This window comes from Aspergillus pseudotamarii (genome assembly GCF_009193445.1).
Source record: "Aspergillus pseudotamarii strain CBS 117625 unplaced genomic scaffold BDV38scaffold_6, whole genome shotgun sequence".
Classification (NCBI taxonomy): Eukaryota; Fungi; Ascomycota; class Eurotiomycetes; order Eurotiales; family Aspergillaceae; genus Aspergillus; species Aspergillus pseudotamarii.
The window spans coordinates 198,817-219,577 of NW_022475020.1; the positions used below are offsets into that span (position 1 = coordinate 198,817).

The 20,761-nt window shown below is 46.4% G+C and overlaps 6 protein-coding genes across 6 annotated transcripts; 4 read left to right on the forward strand and 2 right to left on the reverse strand.

Annotated features, from left to right (window-relative positions):
- Window positions 1-114: 114 nt before the first annotated feature.
- On the forward strand, window positions 115-2,882 carry BDV38DRAFT_278617 (uncharacterized protein; the record flags this gene model as incomplete). Its single annotated transcript, XM_032058782.1, has 2 exons — window positions 115-394; window positions 472-2,882. 2 exons carry the CDS (start codon window positions 115-117, stop codon window positions 2,880-2,882), a joined length of 2,691 nt encoding a protein of 896 aa, XP_031917897.1.
- Window positions 2,883-5,418: 2,536 nt separating this feature from the next.
- BDV38DRAFT_278618 (uncharacterized protein) lies at window positions 5,419-6,837 on the forward strand (the record flags this gene model as incomplete). Its single annotated transcript, XM_032058783.1, has 6 exons — window positions 5,419-5,613; window positions 5,687-5,723; window positions 5,785-5,855; window positions 5,922-6,301; window positions 6,360-6,421; window positions 6,488-6,837. 6 exons carry the CDS (start codon window positions 5,419-5,421, stop codon window positions 6,835-6,837), a joined length of 1,095 nt encoding a protein of 364 aa, XP_031917898.1.
- Window positions 6,838-13,225: 6,388 nt separating this feature from the next.
- Window positions 13,226-14,614, reverse strand: BDV38DRAFT_268128 (questin oxidase family protein; the record flags this gene model as incomplete). The annotated part of the gene is made up of 2 exons (XM_032056710.1): window positions 13,226-14,094; window positions 14,158-14,614. The coding sequence occupies 2 exons, from the start codon at window positions 14,612-14,614 to the stop codon at window positions 13,226-13,228; spliced, it is 1,326 nt and encodes a 441-aa protein (XP_031917899.1).
- Window positions 14,615-15,210: 596 nt separating this feature from the next.
- On the forward strand, window positions 15,211-16,896 carry BDV38DRAFT_268129 (CocE/NonD family hydrolase; the record flags this gene model as incomplete). Its single annotated transcript, XM_032056711.1, has 1 exon — window positions 15,211-16,896. One exon carries the CDS (start codon window positions 15,211-15,213, stop codon window positions 16,894-16,896), a length of 1,686 nt encoding a protein of 561 aa, XP_031917900.1.
- A 440-nt stretch (window positions 16,897-17,336) lies between these two features.
- On the reverse strand, window positions 17,337-18,294 carry BDV38DRAFT_236528 (nuclear transport factor 2 family protein). Its single transcript, XM_032053469.1, has 3 exons — window positions 17,868-18,294; window positions 17,560-17,795; window positions 17,337-17,502 (listed from the first exon to the last, which is right to left on the reverse strand). Exons 1-3 carry the CDS (start codon window positions 18,085-18,087, stop codon window positions 17,377-17,379), a joined length of 582 nt encoding a protein of 193 aa, XP_031917901.1. The 5' UTR covers window positions 18,088-18,294; the 3' UTR covers window positions 17,337-17,376.
- A 344-nt stretch (window positions 18,295-18,638) lies between these two features.
- On the forward strand, window positions 18,639-20,652 carry BDV38DRAFT_268131 (transcription factor domain-containing protein; the record flags this gene model as incomplete). The annotated part of the gene is made up of 5 exons (XM_032056712.1): window positions 18,639-19,056; window positions 19,116-19,604; window positions 19,670-19,868; window positions 19,927-20,094; window positions 20,169-20,652. 5 exons carry the CDS (start codon window positions 18,639-18,641, stop codon window positions 20,650-20,652), a joined length of 1,758 nt encoding a protein of 585 aa, XP_031917902.1.
- Between the last annotated feature and the right edge of the window lie 109 nt (window positions 20,653-20,761).

A 20,761-nucleotide genomic window follows, 5' to 3' on the forward strand; every position in this document is an offset into this window, starting at 1 on the left:
GTATTTTCTCAGCTCCCATTCAGCCGCTGATGTGGAATTCTGACTTTTATTAATTGAACAAAGACGGGGTTCAATCCCCCTCTCCCCCCTGAAAATCAGTCTTGCACTGGCAAAATGGGCTGTTTTGGACTGAGAAAATTGGTTAGAAAGAAGCCACCACTCCAAAACAATTATTACCCAGCAGACACGGTCGTTCGCAGTTGGGCACCTGCTACTCCGCCAGCTCAAGAAGAGAAACCTATTACAGAAGAGATTCTCAAGGTGGTGGATGATTCACCGGGCAAAGAAATATTGACGCGCGATGAATCACTCTGGAACCGAGCATATAAGCAACTCGATCGAGGCCTAGTGAATAAATTTGAGGAATTATTGGCAAAGCAAAGAGAGGAGATCAGTGAGTTGTTTCCGGTCTTTACCTTTCCGGATCTTTGTAATATTTAGATGCGGCGTTCAGATACTAACAGAAAAAAGATGACCATAGCCAGAATGAGATCAATGAGAAGCGTGAGACAAACCGCCACGAAGACTTGGATATTATCATCAAAAACGGCCTGGAACACACACAAGACCAAAGGACTGGTATTCAGGAAAGCTTTTCCGAGGCTGCAGACTGGATTCTGTCCGTGAAAGTCTTTGTTCGTGAAGCTGTCAAGGCGTCGCCAGAAGCGCCCCTGGCATGGGCTGGTGTCTGCATTCTCCTGCCATTGCTGACGAATCCCCATAGTGTCACGGAGGCTAACAAGAGTGGCTTCACTTATGTGACTGGTCGCATTCCCTATTATGTCGAACTCGAGCGGATATTGTGGTCAGCTTCTAGCCAAAACGCCGATCATCCTGCGCTGAACGAACAATTCAATGCCAACCTGGTCAAATTGTATCACCACATCTTGCAGTTTCAGGTGACAAGTGTTTTGCGTTTCCATGGCAGCTGGAAGCAAAATTTTGTTGGTGATATCCTCGAGGCAGAAAATTGGAGCGGAATGGTATCATCGATCAAACGTCTCGAAAGGATTGTTCAGCAATATGCCGCAGTGATCAGCAACGAGGTATCCCGACAGCATCTAAACCAGGTTGAAGAAAACACTCGTCACAATTTTGAGTCGCTGCAAAAGCTTCTTCCACTGGCTCAGCGATATCTGGAAGTTGATATTCAGGGCCCTAATATCCAGCGTCAGCGGTATGAGAAAGTATTGTCAGATGATGAACGCCAATGTAGGCAGCTCTTCTGTCTGGCTAGCAACGACATGGATACCTCCTATGAATCGTATAAGAGCGGAGTCCCGGATCGACTCGAGGGCACCGGCGAATGGCTTTTGGAACAGCCTCATCTTCACCAGTGGTTACAGGATGATAAAGGCCTGCTGATTGTTTCAGCAGATTCTGGATGTGGCAAGTCCGTTCTGGCAAAGCATCTCATCGACAATGTGTTGCCCCAATCCAATTCATCGGCCACGGTATGCTACTTTTTCTTCAAGGATCAAGTTCAGAACACGCAGAAACAAGCCCTTTGCGCATTGCTACACCAGCTTTTTACGAGCAACCCTGCGTTGATCAAACTTGCAATGAAGTCATTCAGTGATAATGGAGATAACCTGGTCAACGTGTTACCTGCGCTCTGGGATATCTTTGCTCGGGTATTAGAGGACCCTCATATCGGACGGACTGTCTTCGTTTTAGACGCTCTAGACGAATGCAAGGAATCTGAATTAACCGGCCTGACACAAAAGATAAAATCCATTCAAGATAATGCTGAAACCAGTGCGAGATTTCTCCTCACCAGCCGACCGTACGATAAGATCATGTCGGAATTCCATGAGCTTATTGATCAATCTCCTCATATTCACATAGCGGGAGAGAATGAATCCGAAAAGATTGGTCAAGAAGTGGACATCGTCATTAAACATCGTCTTGGGCTACTGGCTCAAAACAAGGGTCTCAATACAACCGTCCAAAGCCACTTGGAAGACCAACTACTGCAAATGAACCACCGTACATACCTCTGGATCCACCTTGTTTTCGACTATCTCGAAAGGCATAGCTTCAGAAAAGTCAAAAATGGCATTGATGACGTCTTCATATTATCGGATCAACTCCCCAAAAGCGTCAACGATGCATATGCGAAGATTCTCAATAAATCAGAGGATATAGACATGGCACGAAAGGCCTTTGGCGTTGTGCTGGCAGCAAGGCGCCCTTTGACCCTGACAGAGATGAACGTTGCTCTGCATCTCGACCTCGAACGAGATGAATTGGAGCTTGAATCAGACGAAAACTTTCAGATCTCATTGCGAAACTGGTGCGGTATACTTCTGTCAGTAAACGACGAAAAGGTGTTTTTTCTGCATCAAACAGCACGAGAGTTCCTGATGCAGGACAGTGGCTTTGGTCTCAACAGCGAACTTGGCTCAATCGATATGAAGGAAGCACAGCGTGCCCTTGCAGTCAGCTGCGTCACATATATGAATAAATTCATGCCACGGGTCGATCAGACCCACTCAGGAGATTCAACTTCAATCAATGTCAATAGAGCCTTCTCAAAGTATTCTGCCAATAACTGGCATTATCATGTCAAGGCCGCAAGACTGAATGATGACGAAAGACTGGAACCATACCTTGCCAGAATATGTGATCCGAAATCCGATGTCTATGCCTCTTGGTCCGAAATTACCTTAGTTGAGAAGCCGCCCGCCCATAAACGTGACGAGTGCAATACATTGTGGATGGCCGCCAACTTTGGCATAACCTCGGTTCTCAAGAGGATTCTTCAACATGAGGAGTTTAAGACGTGGAGGATCGTCGGCTTGGCCGCACGATTGCAAACGCAGCTTTATGTTCTGACAAAGTCGACGTCAACAGCTCCGGCGGTGACGAAAGGCTCTTGATCTTCGCAGCCGATAGGTCGAGTGACAAATTTTCAAATCGCTTGCCCATACAGAAGGCATGGCTGCCCATAGAGGCTGCGAAAAGGGCTCCACAGTGGTTGCGGTTGCGGCGGCGGGGGGAGGATACTCCAAAGTGAAGATACTGCTTCAGATGGAGGCTGTAGGGACGAACATACTGGACAAGGATGGCGCATCACCAATGCTGTATGTGATGGAGACTGTGGTGGAGGACAATGGTCACAGCGCGGTGAAGCTCTCGTTAATTCAGGAAGGATCAACATGAATCAGCGGTATGAGGGCGGCTTTACGGCTTTGTTGTGGGTCAAAAAGGCCAGAGTCCAAGGAATTGTGGACTTACTCAAGCCTGGCGCGGTTGGCTGAATGGGATCCAACATATCACTTCCACGTTCTGGAGCCATATATGCAGTCTAACTGAAAGTACCTCAGTTCATTGAAACCAATGAATTGGTAGGGTTCTTCTCCTCAAGGCGGACCAAAGAGGCCAAATCCACCGCCACCGTACTGATGCTGTTATATGTTTTTGGCTCTTTTTGATGACTTTCTTTTTGCTCCTGCCCTTAAAGTCTATTTGAAGAGCCTGAACATTTCCTAGCCGTCGATAATCTGGGCCCAGTGTACACGTGCTGATTTAACCCCTGCAACATATGGACGAGGAAGCCCAATATCTCCGATGATCCGATCCGATGTCAAATTTGGCCCGAGAACGAGAAATAAAGGTTAAGAATTGCATATTCTGCACAATTGTATTTATTCTTTTGGTGTGCGAGTTGTGTTATTAATCCAGTGGATAATGATATCTCCAATAAGCCCTATGGATGGTTGTATATTTGGACTGTTCTTCCACGATCGGCTCGGCTGTTTATACTTAAAGCACCCAACGGCCTATCTATTGCTCGATCTATCGACCTATCGATCATTGGAGAACTTCTTACACCAGACCTTTGAAAACGCGGTATCATAGAACATACCCCTTTTATATACAAACTACGGGGCGTAGGACTTACCGCTGACAACATGGACACTCTTGCTTCCCTTCGATCGCCTTGTGTGCTGTGTCGGAGCTTAGGTAGCGTTTAACATGGAAATCGGATTTCAATATTAAGGCTACCTCTCCCATTATCATTCAGATAGTCTTGTCATATATATAATGCCAGAATCTGAGAACTCTTAGATAATCGGACTTTTCAGGCATCTCCAATATTTGCCAAAACTCCGCGCCGATATCCCCGCCTTCCAATCCCCGATATAGAAACCGGTTAGCGTGATCTGATTATAATCTTTCGCGTCATGTCCAGAAATCCACACCTGGAGTCGTGTGCAAGCCATTAGTTGTGTGCGTTCACCTCAGCGAAGCTAGTTAATCTTGCCCAATTATTTCACTCCTGGGGTAGCTGGACCAGCAGTGGCGGACTTGGTGTTTTCTGACCAAGATTAGGGTTTGCATCGCCAGGATATAAAGTCAACGCATAATCTTATCTGATTATCTGATCTGAAACATACATTTGATTCGAGGACAGTACAACACATGGTGACGCAGCTATAATTTTGTTCTTAGTAGCGCTTTGGACTCCTGTCGCATTTGCAGGAAGGATCATCTTCTTCGCGGTGTACTATACTGGGGCTGTAGATCCTCTGCAGTGATGGGGAACCGAGATTCACAAGGTAAGTTCTGGTTTCCAGCTTCCATTTTCCACTGGCCCTTCGAGCGAGAACTAACGGTAGACTCCAAAAATACATGTGATTGGGCTGGATGCCCCAATTTATCGTTCTCGAATTGGGAGACAACAATAGGGGCTTGGAGGCTCAGGGTGTGAGGTAGGTCTGTGCATCATCTGTGTGCCATATGTCTAACCTTTCCGAGTATATGCACCCATGCTAAGTCTGATGATGAATATACCTTAGCTGGCGACGGGTATGGAGGGCAATCAGGGGGGCGGATCTAATTAATATAAACTTTAGTACAGTTAATCTATATATAATATTTGAGGGGACTGCAACGATAATCTTATAGCAAGGAATGAACAAGAGACACAACACATACCAATGAAGTCAAAACAATGTACAATTCGCATCTTGGAGACAAAACGTCTTTATGTCAGGAGAGACAGTGGCATGCTGCCACAGGCTTTATCTTGGGCGCTCTCCACCTGGTGTCTGCGCGATATTAACCCGTGGATTAGCGAGTGGGGCGTATAAATCGTTCCTGAATCGCGCGGTCTGGATCTGCATTAGCCTACTAATTTACCCCGTAATTTCGATACGGGCCTGCAAGTCTGCGACACTACCTACCGATAGGTAGGGGATTCCACGTGTTGACGAATCGATTGCTCACCATCCCCACCCCCTTGTTGGTCGATGAAACAAGCCCAGGCTTTGCATACCATAGGGGGATATGTGCAGAATCTCCGTCGCTCTCTCCTGTACACAATTAAACTCCTACAAATGTGACTGTCTCTGTCTTTGTTGGAAAATCTTTTCAGCCTCGTTTTTTGCAGAGGGCTAGCCGGTCTTTCCCATGGCAGAGGTCTGGGAAAGATCACTCTCGCCGGAGCGAATAGCCTATCTGGCACAATCCCGGATTCCGGAGATCATCTTCTGCAATACAGCGCTCCTCGTTATCGCGACCGCGGGGCTCCTAGTGCGTCTTTTCGTCCGTATCCGATATCTCACGGGGATCAATTTCGACGATTTACTATGTGTGACTAGTTGGGTAGGCCTACTTCTCCCCCGACTGGCACGCCGACTGTCTTCTTCGTTTGCTAATGCACAGCTGCCTAATCTAGGTTTTTACGTTCGTTCTCTGCCTTGCTTGTATGTTGAGTAAGTGGCTTTGCGACAGACTGATCACGATATACGGTGTTCTAACAGTTCGCGTATTCAGTGACGAAATATGGGTTCGGCAAGCACATTGGCACAGTACAAAGTTTCAGCGACAGGGCCATGTTCCTTAAGGTACGGGCACTATCCTAAATTACACAACTGTGCGGCCATCCACTGATTGTGACCGATGTTTTGCAGCTCGACTTTGTCACCATGCTCGCCTACGTCCTCGCCCTCGGCACAATCAAGATCTCCTTTTGCCTGCTCTACCTACACATATTCCCGGGGAAGAAATTTCGTATGGCATGCTGGTTGTTGTTAGCCATTCTAGTCGCCGAAACAATTGAAGAAGTCCTTGTTGTGATCTTCCAATGTAGGCCCGTTCACAAGGCGTGGGATGCCACCGGCCTCGTGGAAGGCGACTGTGTGGACATGACGCTCTTTTACTACGCCAATTTTGGCATTAAATTAGCCACGGACGTGGCCCTCTTTGCAATGCCTATCCCCAAGCTAATGCGGCTGAAGATGGCGATGGGCAAACGAGTCGGCTTGGTGGTCATGTTCAGTCTGGGTCTCCTGTATGTTAACCTCCTCGATGCAACATGGAGCAGAAGAGATAACTGATATGGATACTAGTGTGTGCGTGACTAGTATCATCCGAGTCACCTATTTCAACCCCTTCTCTGAGGACCACACATGTGCGTTATCACCAATTCTTATCCCCTCATCCTTATTTAGCTCCTTACTGATGTCTCTAACCATAGGGGTGTTGGTCGACGCAATGAACTGGTCTTGCGTGGAAGTCGCGGTCGCCATTTTTATTGCGTGCATACCGTCCTTCAAAACCTTTATCGGCTACCGCTTCCCGAAGTTACAGCGCCTTCTCGGTCTCGCCAGCAAGGATGACACCATTGGTCCGTCGAAGATGTACGGCAGTTCGACCCGCCGGACATACAATGGGCTGTCGACTGGGGGGCGTAATAGTATTAAGCTGAAACCGGTGATAGGACACAGCACGGCTGATGTGGAAACCAGCCACAATGGGTCACAGGAACGTATCATTCATGCAGGTATTCAGGTCACTACCGATGTTAGCGTCAAGGAGAGCGTTTGAGGATAGGAATAAGCTACTGAATTCTTTTTTCCTTCAAAACTTTTTATTTCCTCCTCTCACCTCTTCTTTATGTTTGGTATACCCCACCAGGCCTGATCATTAATAGTATGATTATGATCTCCATCAATCTAGTCTCCCTACGAGGCCACCTACCACTATTATGAACTGACTGCTAAGGCAGGTGTACACCGAATACAGCCCAGCAGTGGATCCACCACTCCTTTAGACTCGCGCGCCAAGTCTTGTAGTCAAACCAGTGGGCCCGGACCACATACTCCACAATCCTTAAGGATTGGCCGGAAACTAACTCGGTGAAACTATTTACAGACTCCGTTTAATTTACATCTTTCAGGCTACTGTCGCACCACTGGGACTCTAAACCAAGTAAGACACACCAAGCCTTGTCACTGGCGGAAATCACCCGAACGGCCGTCCGGCCGACTTCCTAAGGGTAGCTAAATGTCTGACTTTGAAGAAATGCGGCATTAGTGGGAACGTAGAGTGGCTATTTTGATATACCCTGCTTTGAGAGTTTTTGAACAGCTAAATACTAGCAGAATTTAACCGTGACAAAGATCTGGTGGTGGTCAATAACGGAAATGATCCTCCCGTTTGCTACTCTCGTGATGAAATGCTTGACATGGCCCGATGCCAAACCATTATTCACCACCAAATTTCACCAAAGGCAATACATTGTAGCTCCAAATGTCAGTTTGCTATCTACCATAAATCGGCTAACAAACAGACCAATCTAGACCGCAACTATCATATCCTCAGTCTAATGCTCCCCTGTGGGCCGATTCGCTCCAGTAAGGATGATATGACGGACCATGATGCGTTGGAGGACATTGTGGACACCAGCTTCTCTGAAGCCAGACTTCAACTACCGCAAGTCGGCTCTCAACTCTTGCAGGCCTTCGTCTTATGCCTTCTGTGGACCTGGGGATGTTTCGAAGATGCGGGCCGTGCGCCGCCAGAACTTCGGCAACTGTTGTGGTTTGACTCTCATCCCCACAATTTTTTTTTTTTTTTTTTGCTTCCTTTTTTGTTCATCTATCGCACTTTCTCCCACAGTGTGCGAGTTTCATATTATTTAGCTAGCTGCCTGCATGATGTGTGGAACCCGGTGAAGGTGCGTCTTTCGGTCGTTGAAAATCACTCATGTCTCGCTTAATTCCGGTGGAAATACCGTTTCTTGAAGGGCCCAGAAGGACGTGCGCCAGCGAACTGATAGTTTTATTCCCTCAATATGCTTTTAATGATTGAGTTTTGGTTTTAAAGGTAAAAAAGGTTGGAATTGATTACCTCCCCGGAGCTTGTCATACTCGATTGGCCAGAGACCATGGGTAACCTAACGTTAAATACGGTGGCACCTTCAAATATATAACCCTGCTTCAAAATGTCTTTTATATACTTTCCAGCACTGTTGATTTCTACAGTGCTTTCGTCATTATCAAGCCTAGCGAGGCAACTTGACCTTGGTCCACGAAGTCATAAACATCCTACTCGAGTCCTTTCGTGACAGTGTTCGATCTTTAATCACAGCAGCTACCCTAACCCCTTTCGTCGGGAATAGGGACAAGAGAAAGCCATGCGGGTTGAGTTCTCTAACTCTTCACTTGATTACTCACAGTGACCATTTTTCCGAGGTGTCTCAGGCAGTATCAGGCCCTTTGATGTAAACATCAAACCGAATCATGACTGAAAAGGAAACGAGCTACAACAATATATAGTTTTGTGGTCAGCGTGTACAGTGCCCGGATGTACCTATGATCCTCATGACTCCAAATTCACAACCTCAGCCGCTGTACCGCCAGTCACATAGCTAGGTTTCTATAGATTTTCACGGTTGCAGAATGGTCTATCCTCTTGGACACTGAGAGGTAGTTACGTGAATCACGACACCAGATACTTGGACATTTTATAGGTGTGTCGCTTGATGTAGATAATAACTACGGGGCAGTTCTATTGTTCCTCACCAAAGCTCTGCAGCTGACCTCTCGATCGCGAGGTTCAACCAATGTTGGATACGAGGTTACCGTGTATGATTTGGATAACCCTAGGTCTTTTTCATATTCACGACTGTAGCTAGTATTGGAGTTACACCGCATCTATTTTGACAAGGGATATTGGAGACACAAGGTTTAGTCAGGGCTGCCTATTTTTGAGAGACTATTCCTCATTCCATTAATTCATTGTCTGCTCTCAACCTCAGTCAGTAGTGAACCGCCGAACATACCACCACTATCCTAGATTCGCTAAGCAGTTTCCGTCATTCATTCAACTTAGTGTTAGTGCTCAGCCTCGACACACCCACGGTCAAACTTTCGGTGGCGACAAGAATATGTAGCATAAACGAAGCAAGCGAGAGCGAAGAGTGCCAACAACGCCAGACATGAAACTCGCCTCCGGTCGTAACTCTCGATATAGTCAAATGAGAAAACCTCGTTATTCTAGGAAACTGATTGGATGTTATCTGGGGCCCAAAGACTGAACGGATCTGTTTGAGTATAACGATACTCACACTGATGGCATGCTTCACACCACAAGTCTTTCCCTGAGACTGTCACACCTAAACTTGGTGAATTGAATTGTGGTGGAGGTATGCGAATCCACTATAGTATGCATCTATCATGGTGTATTCGACTGCTGCAGTTCACATATCAATACCGTATTGAATGTAGAGAACAACACATATCAGCGCATTGAAAAGGTTACACGCCATCGGGTATCCATCATAGAGGGACGTGTACTGCTCCAGTTCTAGGGCAGCGAAGAGGAACACCGAAGCGTATATGAAAGCTTTCACGAACTTTTGGTACATATTGCGGTTACCGAGCTTTAACACAAAACTAGTGGCCCTGTTTAAGATTCAAGCTGTGTTGTTTGAAAGAGGCAAGAGCACAGAAAAAAAAAAAAAAAAAAAAAAAAAAAAGAAAAAAAAAAAAAAAAAAAAAAAAAAAAAAAAAAAAACCAAAGGCCACGGTGCTAGTCAGACTTCAAGGCACTTTATATAGCCGCGAGACAAGCAACGGGGAGATGTAACGATACGCGTCAGACCGCCTGAGTGGGCCCTGAAGCTACGGATTCACACCCATGCATTTTCATACTCATTGCGTCACTCCACGCGAGCTCGTTGCCTTCGCTTTTGCTTTTAACCGAAAGATCAAGAGGGAACTACTAGTATCCAGCAACTACATCCAGGACAAGGCACGGAAGGCACAAGGGACATTTGCTCTCGCTATAAAATGGACGAAGTTGTTCGATATATGACATAGTTGTTAACCGAGGTAGGCCTCGGAAATAACCGCAAAGACCAAGGACCGGTCTTTGGTAGAGTTGATATCGGGTCGGGTTCGGGTCCAAAATCGAGGACCTGCCCCTAACCCGCCACCAATTTAGATAAACCTGACCTAAAAAAACCTAAAAGTCTGCTACAAATAAATAAGGTACTACTTATTTATTAGATACTTTATCTATTTAAATCTAGTATAGAAATTTTTATAGTTCTATATCTTTATCAACCTATATCTATATCTATTTATATATATATAATCTAGATTAATATAGAAATCTAGAAAAAATCGAGAAAATTTAGATTTTTTAAATTATAATTTATACAACACTAAATAAAACCTGTACAGGCTTGCCTGGTTCAGGGCGGGGAACCCGATCAACTCTAGAGCCCATACATAGACCCTTTCAGTATATGTCCTCCCAGTGTCAATACCGTAGGAGTCCTTGTGGATTAGTAATTCTGTAAATCGACTGGTTTGAAGGCGCTTCTTCAAGTGTTCAACATCCTGTCCTCGGCAGCTGAAGCGCGTCTACCATCTTTGGCACAAGGTGGTTGGTGTAGGTTAGTGAGGGGATGGGTGTCATTGTGTTGGTTGACGTGGTTGGGCAGCGTCGAGTCGGCCTGTGGCGATTGCGAATCGTAATAAGGCTCGTACTGCCTCCAAATACGGCGAACCATTGCTAATTATCGGAAGGCGATTTCCCGCCCAGGAAGAGGGAGGGTTGCCCCGGTGAGTACGGGTATATTGTAGCAGTGCTATCCGTTGTGTGATCCACTTCTAACATCGGAAGAGGAAATGCTCCACGGTTTCTCTTGCTTGTCCACATATACATTGATCCGTCTACGCTACACTCATTTGAAAGAAATATCCATTTGGTCTTGCTATGACAGTCTGTAGCTGAGCCAACGTGCTCGCTTCTTTCCATAATAATCGGTCATACAGCTACCGAGTGTGTTTCCCCGAGAGTGATACATCCACTCGTTTCACCAGACCTTCTACAGTAGAGTGCGAAATCAGTCTTACACTTCAAGGCTTGATTGCTTTTTTAATTTAGAATATGTCAAGATCCGCTACGAAGATATTGGTTAGCTCCGGAAAAACCTCTGGTTATGTAATTCGATGTGTATGTAGTTAACATAATCGGTACGCAACCTGCACAGCTCTGTATTCCATACAAATCAGCCCTTTTTGCTACTTGGATCTCTCAACAACCAGACGTGGTAAAGATATAATAATCCCTCCACCATTTGAGGAACAGCAGTTGAGTTTTTAGCTCACCTACCATTGAATCCCCCTGGTTCTTGAGAAGACTTGGTGTGTTCCATCGAGTGGATTGGCTCCCTCGTGGCGATAGGGATTCCCAGGACGTCTGACGGACCATAGCACAAAATGATTAGAAGCTTGCCATTTTATTTCCAATAATGTTGGCCTTTTCAAGTAGAATAGCTCGAGCTCCCAGGGTAAAAGGGTTAAGGGCTATTCCATTCAGCACGGCACTAATCCCGGAACGCGTATAAAAGCTAGTTTGTTACCCCTGGAAGCACTCTCGCAAGTAGATTAAGACTACTAGCTTGTCTGTTGGATTGTCCTCGTTGGCATCGTAGTATAGATGCAGAAACTCTTCTCCCTTGTAATCATCATGTTGCATCGGTCTTATTGCTCATTGGGATGGCCAAACACCTCTACACTCAATAGTCCCCAGGAGGTGAGTTAGTGGCGCTTGAGCAGTTTATTGCCTCTCAAGTAACCGATTGAAATATACTTGGTCATTGATTTGCTTGTAGTGAAGATACACTATCTGATTTCTATATTTAATAGGGCAGAAAGAAAGCTGTATTTATCGGCGGTAGTGACTATATACAATTAAAATATTACTGCGCCCTTCTCTATTCTAAATATACGTACGGTATTATAACAGTACAGTTTTCGGTCGAACTTGTATAGATAAATATAAGTAACAAAGTACAATAAAAAAAATACAAGAGAAAGTGGTATATTCTTGAATCTTGACCAAAAGCAGGTAGAGCTGGTAGAAAGAGGAAATGGTGAAAAGACACTAGTATCAATTTCTAAGGACCGACAAAAAACTGCTGTATAATTAACTATTTAAATAATAGTTGTCTTATTGTTAGAAATAGCCACTGAAAGGAAAATAATATATAGATTATAAATTAAGGGTCAGTACCGGAACTGTAATACAGTAATAGATTATATTGTAATAATTCTAATCAGGATAGTTGACTTGGAAGTATAATAATAACCCACTACTTCTACTGTATTAAGTATTTTTATTGTTTACCAGCTGTTTATTGGATTCATTAGCCCCTCCAAATATCTCGATACCTCAGGTTATGTATCTATCCCTTGGTCCCGACTCCCCAACCAAAAAAATAAATAAACATTATGGTAAGAATAATAACAATACATAACAACCCTGTATTACTAATACTAAACACTTTCTATTACTCCACTATATCTACAGAAGGTATAATATATAATAGATATAGAGATATCTCAATTTAGGCAAAGATATATCAAAATGTTACACCCCGCTATTCGTCCAAGGACTCTGCAATCGGTTAGCTATCTTGGTTAGCTACGACTTATCTCGATGACTAGAATCCACTAGTAATCGGCGACGATGGTTTTAACTGAGAGGGTCCGACAAAAGAATAACGAGTGCGAGTGCGATACAACGAATAGTCCAAGATCTAAAGGCCAGGCCAATTGAGTACGTATACTCAATTGCTAGATATTAGCAACGTGTTGAGCGGGTCACTATATTGAATGTAACTATCAAGTAACTTGTGTTATTGATCACAAGGAACTAAACTAAGTACATGAATAAGTGTCCATATATATCCCTAACTATCTACCCCCGTCGTGACTCCTTTAGGAGTACGTACTGAGGTATATCCAATTGCAGTGCGTAGTACCGTATACTCCCGATATACTCCCGCTGGGGTAGGTTCTCGAGTAGGTGTCACGTGCTTGAGCTGGTATCGGCCTACCTGGCCCTCATAGGTTAATAACTTGGAATAGTGGTTGAATTCCAATACAGGTGAGTGGGCGAGTTTAGTATTAGTAGCCTAATGACGGGAGTGAAAGTGGTCCCACTGCGAAGGAAATCCTGCACCCCTAACCCACCTATTCTTCGCCATAGGTTCTTTTTCCGTAGTATCCATAGCCATGTGCGCAACCTGCAGCCACAGGTTACCTTTTATTGGGAACCGATCACTGTTTTTGATATCATAGCCCTGGCAGAACCGGTGACCATGAGCTAGTGCACGTAGGAACTTGGTGACATGCGAATCATCGTCAAAAATATGGACACGTTGGAAGAGATCAACCCAACCTGTCCCTGGTCTCTTGGGCTGGTAGTCGACAATCTCATTAATATCCAAGTGAGGTGATCCACGCGCAGCATAGGCAACAACATCAAATCTTCCTTTCCACTCCAACAGACGGACCTTATTTTCCGGACTCAACCATTTCTGGCTCAGGAAGGCGGGGAAGAAGATAGAGCAATTAAGATTGTGGATAAAGAAGAAGTCAATCTTGTACTCTTTAGGAGGATTTTGTGCCGCACCACAGAAAAATGCATTGACGTTGATCATTTCCGCAGTCTTTTCAAACAGTTCCTCTGGCTTGACTCGCCAGCGAGCAGCTGTTTCCATAAGTTCCTTAGGAGCAGAGGTCAGTGGGTTATCTTCAATCCAGCTACCATCCCCCCAGCAGGATGCATGGCGAATGGCATTGTTATCCCGAACCTTGCCCAGTAGTTCGTTCATTGTCCGACTTGTGAGGTCTGACCGGCTGTTGGCTGCGTCTTCGCAGCCTTTCATGATTACAGCGACCTCGTTCTTGTGAACGGCGGTCTGGGCAAGAGCTTCTGCAACAATGGCTGGCTGATTAAACTCCAGTCCGTAACCAAGATGAATAAGTGGATGAAGAAAGCCTATGATAGATCATCAGTTGCCTGGGTTCATTTCCTTGACCATATTAGGGACTGGGAACAGACTTGCAAAAAGGCGGGTGAAGAGAGCTTCAGAAACCTCCGTTCGATCAAAAACATATTGGTTGACTACAGCCCCAGTTCCTTTCTCAGCTATCTCTTGTTGAAAAAAGATAAGAAAATCTCGGTAGTATTCTTCGTTACCCAGACACTTAAGGAGGAATCGACCATCTTTTAGTTGCGCCACATTGTGTTCGTTGAGCGGCTGTTGAGGGCGCTGAAATGCTTTTTCTTGAACCCAAGCCCTTGAAAGCTGGTCTGCCTCAGCCCCAAGTGCGTATGAAGCAAGCATATAATGCGTGATATGATTGTGATATCCTTTGTCGTTAAAGAAGGGGTGGTATCTGTCATGATTTTCTTGAAGAAGCTGGTTGAGCGTTGTGCGAGACGAGGCCGGAATCTGCGAGACAGAAAAGACACCAGTGTCTTCTGGTGAAATTGATACCACTGAAGGAGAGGCCATCGTCGTGTTCTTCTTTGTGTTTTAGTAGGACAAGAGGTTTATAGATACAATGACTGTCTGCTAATTTCTAGGGATACTTCCAAAGGGACGTATATCCACAAGTATTGAAACAGAGACGAGGAATATAAAAGTAAAGTGCAATAAATAAGGCCTTTTTAAGTTACGTAAAGGACACAGTGAGCCGCCCCGCAGACATGCATTCCGGGGAAGCCACCCATTACTGAGCCTGGTCTACCTGTCACTATTCCGATTTCCTATCCGAAATATCCCCGGACCACAGGGCTCAGTCCGGAACAGGCGGAATATAGCCCACTAACGAAGTCGGAGATAGCAAGTTCGTTCCGGTATCATGTTAAAGCATCTGGGAATAAACTCCGTGGGGACTATCCGACGATCCGCGAAGGCCGAATCTTTATCCTGAACTATGCCGAGAGAGAGCCGCGTGTGAACGCGTGTATATAAAAAAGAACACCACACCTTGGGCTTGGACTTGATTTACATTGCCCATCTTAACCTTTTCCAGTCTCGAATATCGACGGTCTTCTGTTTTCTATTTCTTCCAACTTTTTATCCGCCACGTAACCAAACCCCAAACCATGGAAGGTACAACCCAGGAAATCGCCGGGAAGAACCCTTGCGGCGTCAAGCCCTTCTACTGGAAGAGGGGCATTGATCCTAAGGAAGGAAAGCGTCCTTCACTTATTCCTAACAGGACGGAGACCGCGGATGGCATGGATATCACCTGGGATGTTCCTGTCACCATGCGTGATGGAGTTAAAGTTTACGTCGATGTCTTCCGTCCCGAAGGCGCAACCGGAAAGCTTCCTATCATCTTCACTTTCAGCCCATACGGCAAGCACGGTCCCAAGACCTTCGACATTTTCCCTGGTGCGGATGTCCCTAAGGGATGGATTTCCAAGTATACCGTCTGGGAGAGTGTTGATCCTGTCCCGTGGACTAAGAAGGGTTATGCGGTCATCAACGGCGATAGCCGAGGGTCCTGGGGATCCGAGGGCGACTTGGAAATTTTCAGTCAGCAGGAGAGCCGCGATGGTCACGATTGTATTGAATGGGCTGGCACCCTTCCTTGGTCAAACGGCAAGGTTGGAATGATTGGTGTCTCGTACCTTTCCATCGTGCAGTGGGGTATTGCTGCTGAGAACCCTCCCCATCTGGCTGCATTCGTTCCGTGGGAAGGTTTTACCGACTTCTATCGTGACTACACGCACCATGGTGGTATTCCGGAGACCAAGTTCTTGCATTTCACTCAGTGGTCCTGCCGTGCAGGTGTCAACATGGTTGAGGATCTGATCGCCAATAACAAGGCACACCCACTGCTTGATGACTATCACCGCTCGAAGTGCGTTCAAGATCTCAGCAAGATCACAACACCCGCCTATGTTGTCGCGGACTGGGGTGACCACGGCATGCACACTCGCGGTACCCTAAACGGATACATTGGTATTAGCTCCAAGGACAAGTGGCTGGAAGTCCACGGCCGTAAGAAGTGGCGGTACTTCTTCGAGCCCGAGAGTGTTAGGCGCCAGGAAGCTTTCTTCCGGAAGTTCTTGAAGGGTGAGGCCAGCGAAATTGACACTTACCCCAAGGTCCGCATTGAGGTCCGCGATCGTGCGTGGGTTGGAGATTTCCGCGATGAAATCGAATGGCCTCTCAGCCGCACCAAGTTTACCAAGAAATACATCGACTGTGCGGGTAAGCTCCTTGATGTGTCCCCACAGGCCATCACCACTACCACCTACGACTCAGAGGTGCAGGACAGTCATGCGCACTTCTTTCTCGACTTTAACCGCAAGACCGAACTCACTGGCAGTATGCGCCTGCGCCTGTGGGTTTCCACCGATCTAGGTGAGGACATGGATATTTTTGTCCAGCTGGACAAGATCGACAGCCAAAAGAAGGTTGCTCCTTACGTTGCCTTCTCCATGATTGATGACGGTCCATTAGGACTCGGATGGCTGCGCGTTAGCCATCGTGGCCTTGACCTGGCCAAGTCCACTGTCGACCGGCCTTACCACAAGCATGATCGCCGCCTTCTTCTCCGTACCAATGAGATTGTGCCTATTGATATTGAAATTCTGCCAACCTCAACCCTCTTCCATCCTGGTGAGAGTCTGAGAGTCAAAGTCCAAGGCAACGATTCCTTCCGGCATAGTACCCCCGATGTTGTCCAGTTCCACGAGGACAGCGTTAACAAGGGGAGACACACCATCTATTCCGGATCAGTGTACGAGTCTTACTTGGTTGTTCCAGTTGTCGAATAAAGTGGTTCTATCTCCAAATTGTGAAGAATGCTGAGGGATTGCATCACGATACACATGCACATACTTTAGCTCCAAGGAACAAGCCTTGATATCCTAGCAGATTCAATAATATGTATCTAAGGAATGACGTTTGAAATATTCTACCCGAACTACCGGCTTTCAAATAAACAATACTCTATTTTATGACAGGGTTGCTAGCATACCCTCCATACTGAATAGCCTGGACGCATTGTGGATTACATGTATCAAAGAATGCAGTTTGTAGTTCAAATCCAGCGTTAGTAGCACACGAGGTCGGGTTTTTTCCCCCGGCCTTGACAGCTAGAGCAGGTAAATTTGGAGTTTACGAGCTCTTACCCTTGAATTATAGGAATACATTCATTTGTCACTAAACTATATGAGTGTATCCAAACATAAGGACGCCAATCGAAATTCATGAGGCAAGATGCTCAGAAGAACCTAAACAAAAAGTAATGGCATTTAGCTGGCTTTCTCAACGTGTAAAGAAGTCTCCTCTGCCACATTCTCATGATGGGTGCTGTTGACCTCCTTCTGGCCTCCTTTCAAAGACTGTGCCTCTAATGCCTGCATCAGGGTGTTCGGATCCTAAATAACTGGTCAACATGCAAAGTAAGGAGCTACTACCTATATGTCCCCTCTCACCAAGTATAACCTATTCGACCGAATGGCAAGCCGATTACCCTCCTGCACGATGTTCAGCAGGGCGACCGATTCCCCAGTGACAAACTGGCCGTTGGGGAAAGAGATAGCATAATTCGTGATTGCAACGATGTCCATCTCAGACCCAGCATGGGTGCCGCGACTGATGTAAACGGACTTTGGGGTGTGCACAAGGCCAGGAAACAAAGCCCAGAACCGATGAATGTGCGCTTTGATAGCTGTATTATTGACAATGACAAGACACCTTAGCGAGCATATCATGAAGGAGGTAGGAAGGGGGGAGGATTTACCCTCTAACCCCTTGAAGGTCTGTCCAAAGGCCTCGAACACTCCGTTTGACGTATATAGTTCTGCCCATTGCTGGGCTGCTTCTGGGCTGTAACCGTCAAGGAGCTGGAAGAACTCATCTGTCCAAACTTTGATATGATGCGGTGTATGAGAAGGCCAAAGAGTGTCTTGGGTCTTCCCCAAGACCTTTTGGGGTTTCTTGAGAGTATCATTGAAAAACATAATGTATTACTCAAGGTACGTGGCGATCGAGATACCTCCGGAGTGTCGGATACTAGACAAAAGCAGGCCCCAAGGGTGCGTCGTAAAGAGTCTGCCGATGGTACACGTGTCGTGAAGCACCTCGACTCTTGGTCTTCGGGTCAGTTTATGTAGTTGTTGGACCAAACTAGGCGCTCTTCCTTTCCCTTTTCCTCCGCTACCGCCAGCAGAATACGCCCATAATCTACCCCCACAGTCAATCCGTAATGCGGGGGAAACTCAGATGACTGGCCGGGGAAGTGGCGGAAGAAACGGAGTAGCCTACCCGTCGACATCCATGGGGAGGGCTATGTAGACGTCATCTTTCGTGGCAGCCGGAGACCTAAGATGCCCCACTAGGGGTAGATAGTGGCCTTCCCTTCATCGCTTACAGATTAGTTTCCTTGTTCCCCTACAAACCGCTATTCGCTTGTTTTGTTTTTTCGTTTGGGCATCTTGTTTTTTGAGAGATTTAACACGCACGGTCTTCACACAGAAGCCCTTTTACTAACAATTGCACCGAAAAATAACCAATGAGCTTCGAAAGAAACACACCGCCGCCCAAGAGAAAAAGAACCACTCACGCCTGCGACTCATGTAGGCAACGCAAGTCTCGCTGCAACGGGGCGCGGCCTATGTGCGACGTTTGCCTGGGTATGGGATTTGAATGCCACTATCAAGACCCCGCAAAGCGCCGAGGTGGTGCGGCGAATACTCAGGCCTCCTCGCCTTTGGAAGCGCGACTTGACGCCATGGAAGACCTTATCCAACAGCTTCTGTCTAAATCAAACCAAGGGCAGTTGCCTGATACTCCATGGACAGCATCCGCTGGTATCGCTGAGACACAGATGCCAGAGGCACCGAGGATGGAAAAGCGTCGGTACAACACCGACAGTGTCGATGGAATGTGTGCCATTACGTTTGCTGGTGAATATGTTCCTGGGTACTTTGGTATGAACTTAATCCTGCTCAGTGTAAAGTGGTAATCTGATCCTTTGGACCTGCTACAGGGCCCACGTCCAGCTCGGCCTTTTTCAGTAAAATTATTAATGCGACGAGAGAAATCCATTCGGGAGCGGAACCCACTGCCAGGCCCGCGCCAGGAATTTCCAGGCCACCGTCTCCTCCAGCTGAAAGCACCCCAGAGGGTCAAACTGAAGAGTCCACAGCCAACGGCCTGGCGAATCCCTTCTACCTTCCTCCCGGTCAGGAGGTAATGAGGTTAGTGGAAATATTTTTCGCCAATACGGGTAGATTGTTTCCATACATACATACAGCAACTATTGTTGGCTTCAACACCATTTCAAGGCCTGTAGACCCAAGCCGGGTCAACCGGGCGCACCTGTGTGTATTGAATATGATTATGGCTTTCGCCTTCATTCATTCTCCCTCCACCTCTTCCAGCATCGTGGACAAACTCTCTCAAGGGAATGTGTTTTTCGCTAGAGCTCTCTATATGTTAGGTACAATGCGGTCTATGGATGCGACACTGGAATCAGGTATGCATTTTGGAAGCTGGGCAACTGGGCTTATGATCATAGTGCAGTGTCTAATATGTGTCCAGTGCAGGCCACGTTATTAGTGGCCCAGTACGTGCAAGGGACGCAGCGCTCGGCTCAGACATGGAGTCTTGCCAGCTCCGCCATACAGGGTGCCTTTCAAATTGGGCTCTGGAGACAGCCCACTGTTGATGGCCTCGAGATGGGCCAATTGGAAGCAGAAGTGCGCAAGCGCACCTGGTGGATGTGCTATATGATAGACAAGTCAGGCCTATTCCAGAATCATGATCATCTTTGACGATCCTCCTAACTCCTCAGCAAGAATGTGCAGTATGACCTTTGGCCGGCCACCACTTATTCCCTGTAGCTATATGGATTGTGAACTGCCTCTGGATGTGCCGCTGGAGTCGCTCGCCATTGACCTCGAGCGGAAAAGTGCGAGGGGTGTGGCCTCCACAGTGTCCGGAGCAAGGCTATATCGAGAAACATCGTGAGGATACCTCTGCCCCATGCTTTCTTCGCTTCACGTTGACCATGTACTGATTCATGCGTACTTGCATTCAGGAAACTTAATATAATTCTAGGTCAAGTCATAGAAAACTTATACGGAAGCAACCTGGAGCGAAGATCCCCTGATTCTCTCTCCAAGAAACTTCATGATGTCATTGACATTGACCAGCATTTAGCTAAATGGAAATCTGGCCTCCCTACTGGTCTGGAAATCCTAAATAGATTCAACATCATCAAGCTTGCTCTGGATTCAAGCTCCGAGTTATTGCGATTTCGAGCGGTAGTGAGTCTTCGATATCACAGCTTGAACACTTTGCTCCATCGAAAAGTACTCGAATGGCTCTTAGAGTATCCTGGCTCGATGTTGTCAGGGTCCGACGTGACAGAATTCCTTCAAACTGTCGTAAAGGGTAGTATTAACACGTGTAGCCAATCCGCACGAGATACGATCTTCGTGATTGCCAGCATTGCAGACCATCACATTCTGCTCCCCATCTGGTGGTATTCTGTCTACTACGGTAGGAAATCATTGACTTAACCCAATGACATGCGCTTCAGGAAAAACTACAATAAGCTGATGACCGTTAACAGTGCTAAACTCCGCCCTTGTTCTATTCGCTATTTTCCTGTTACCAATGCGCAAATTC

Excerpts from the sequence above, each read along its gene's own strand:
- BDV38DRAFT_236528 (XM_032053469.1), bottom strand. The coding sequence starts at position 18,087 with ATGTTTTTCAATGATACTCTCAAGAAACCCCAAAAGGTCTTGGGGAAG. Across the intron at positions 17,796-17,867 it reads GACCTTCAAGGGGTTAGAGG|CTATCAAAGCGCACATTCAT; the intron begins GTAAATCCTCCC and ends TCAATAATACAG. Across the intron at positions 17,503-17,559 it reads GGTCGAATAGGTTATACTTG|GATCCGAACACCCTGATGCA; the intron begins GTGAGAGGGGAC and ends CCAGTTATTTAG.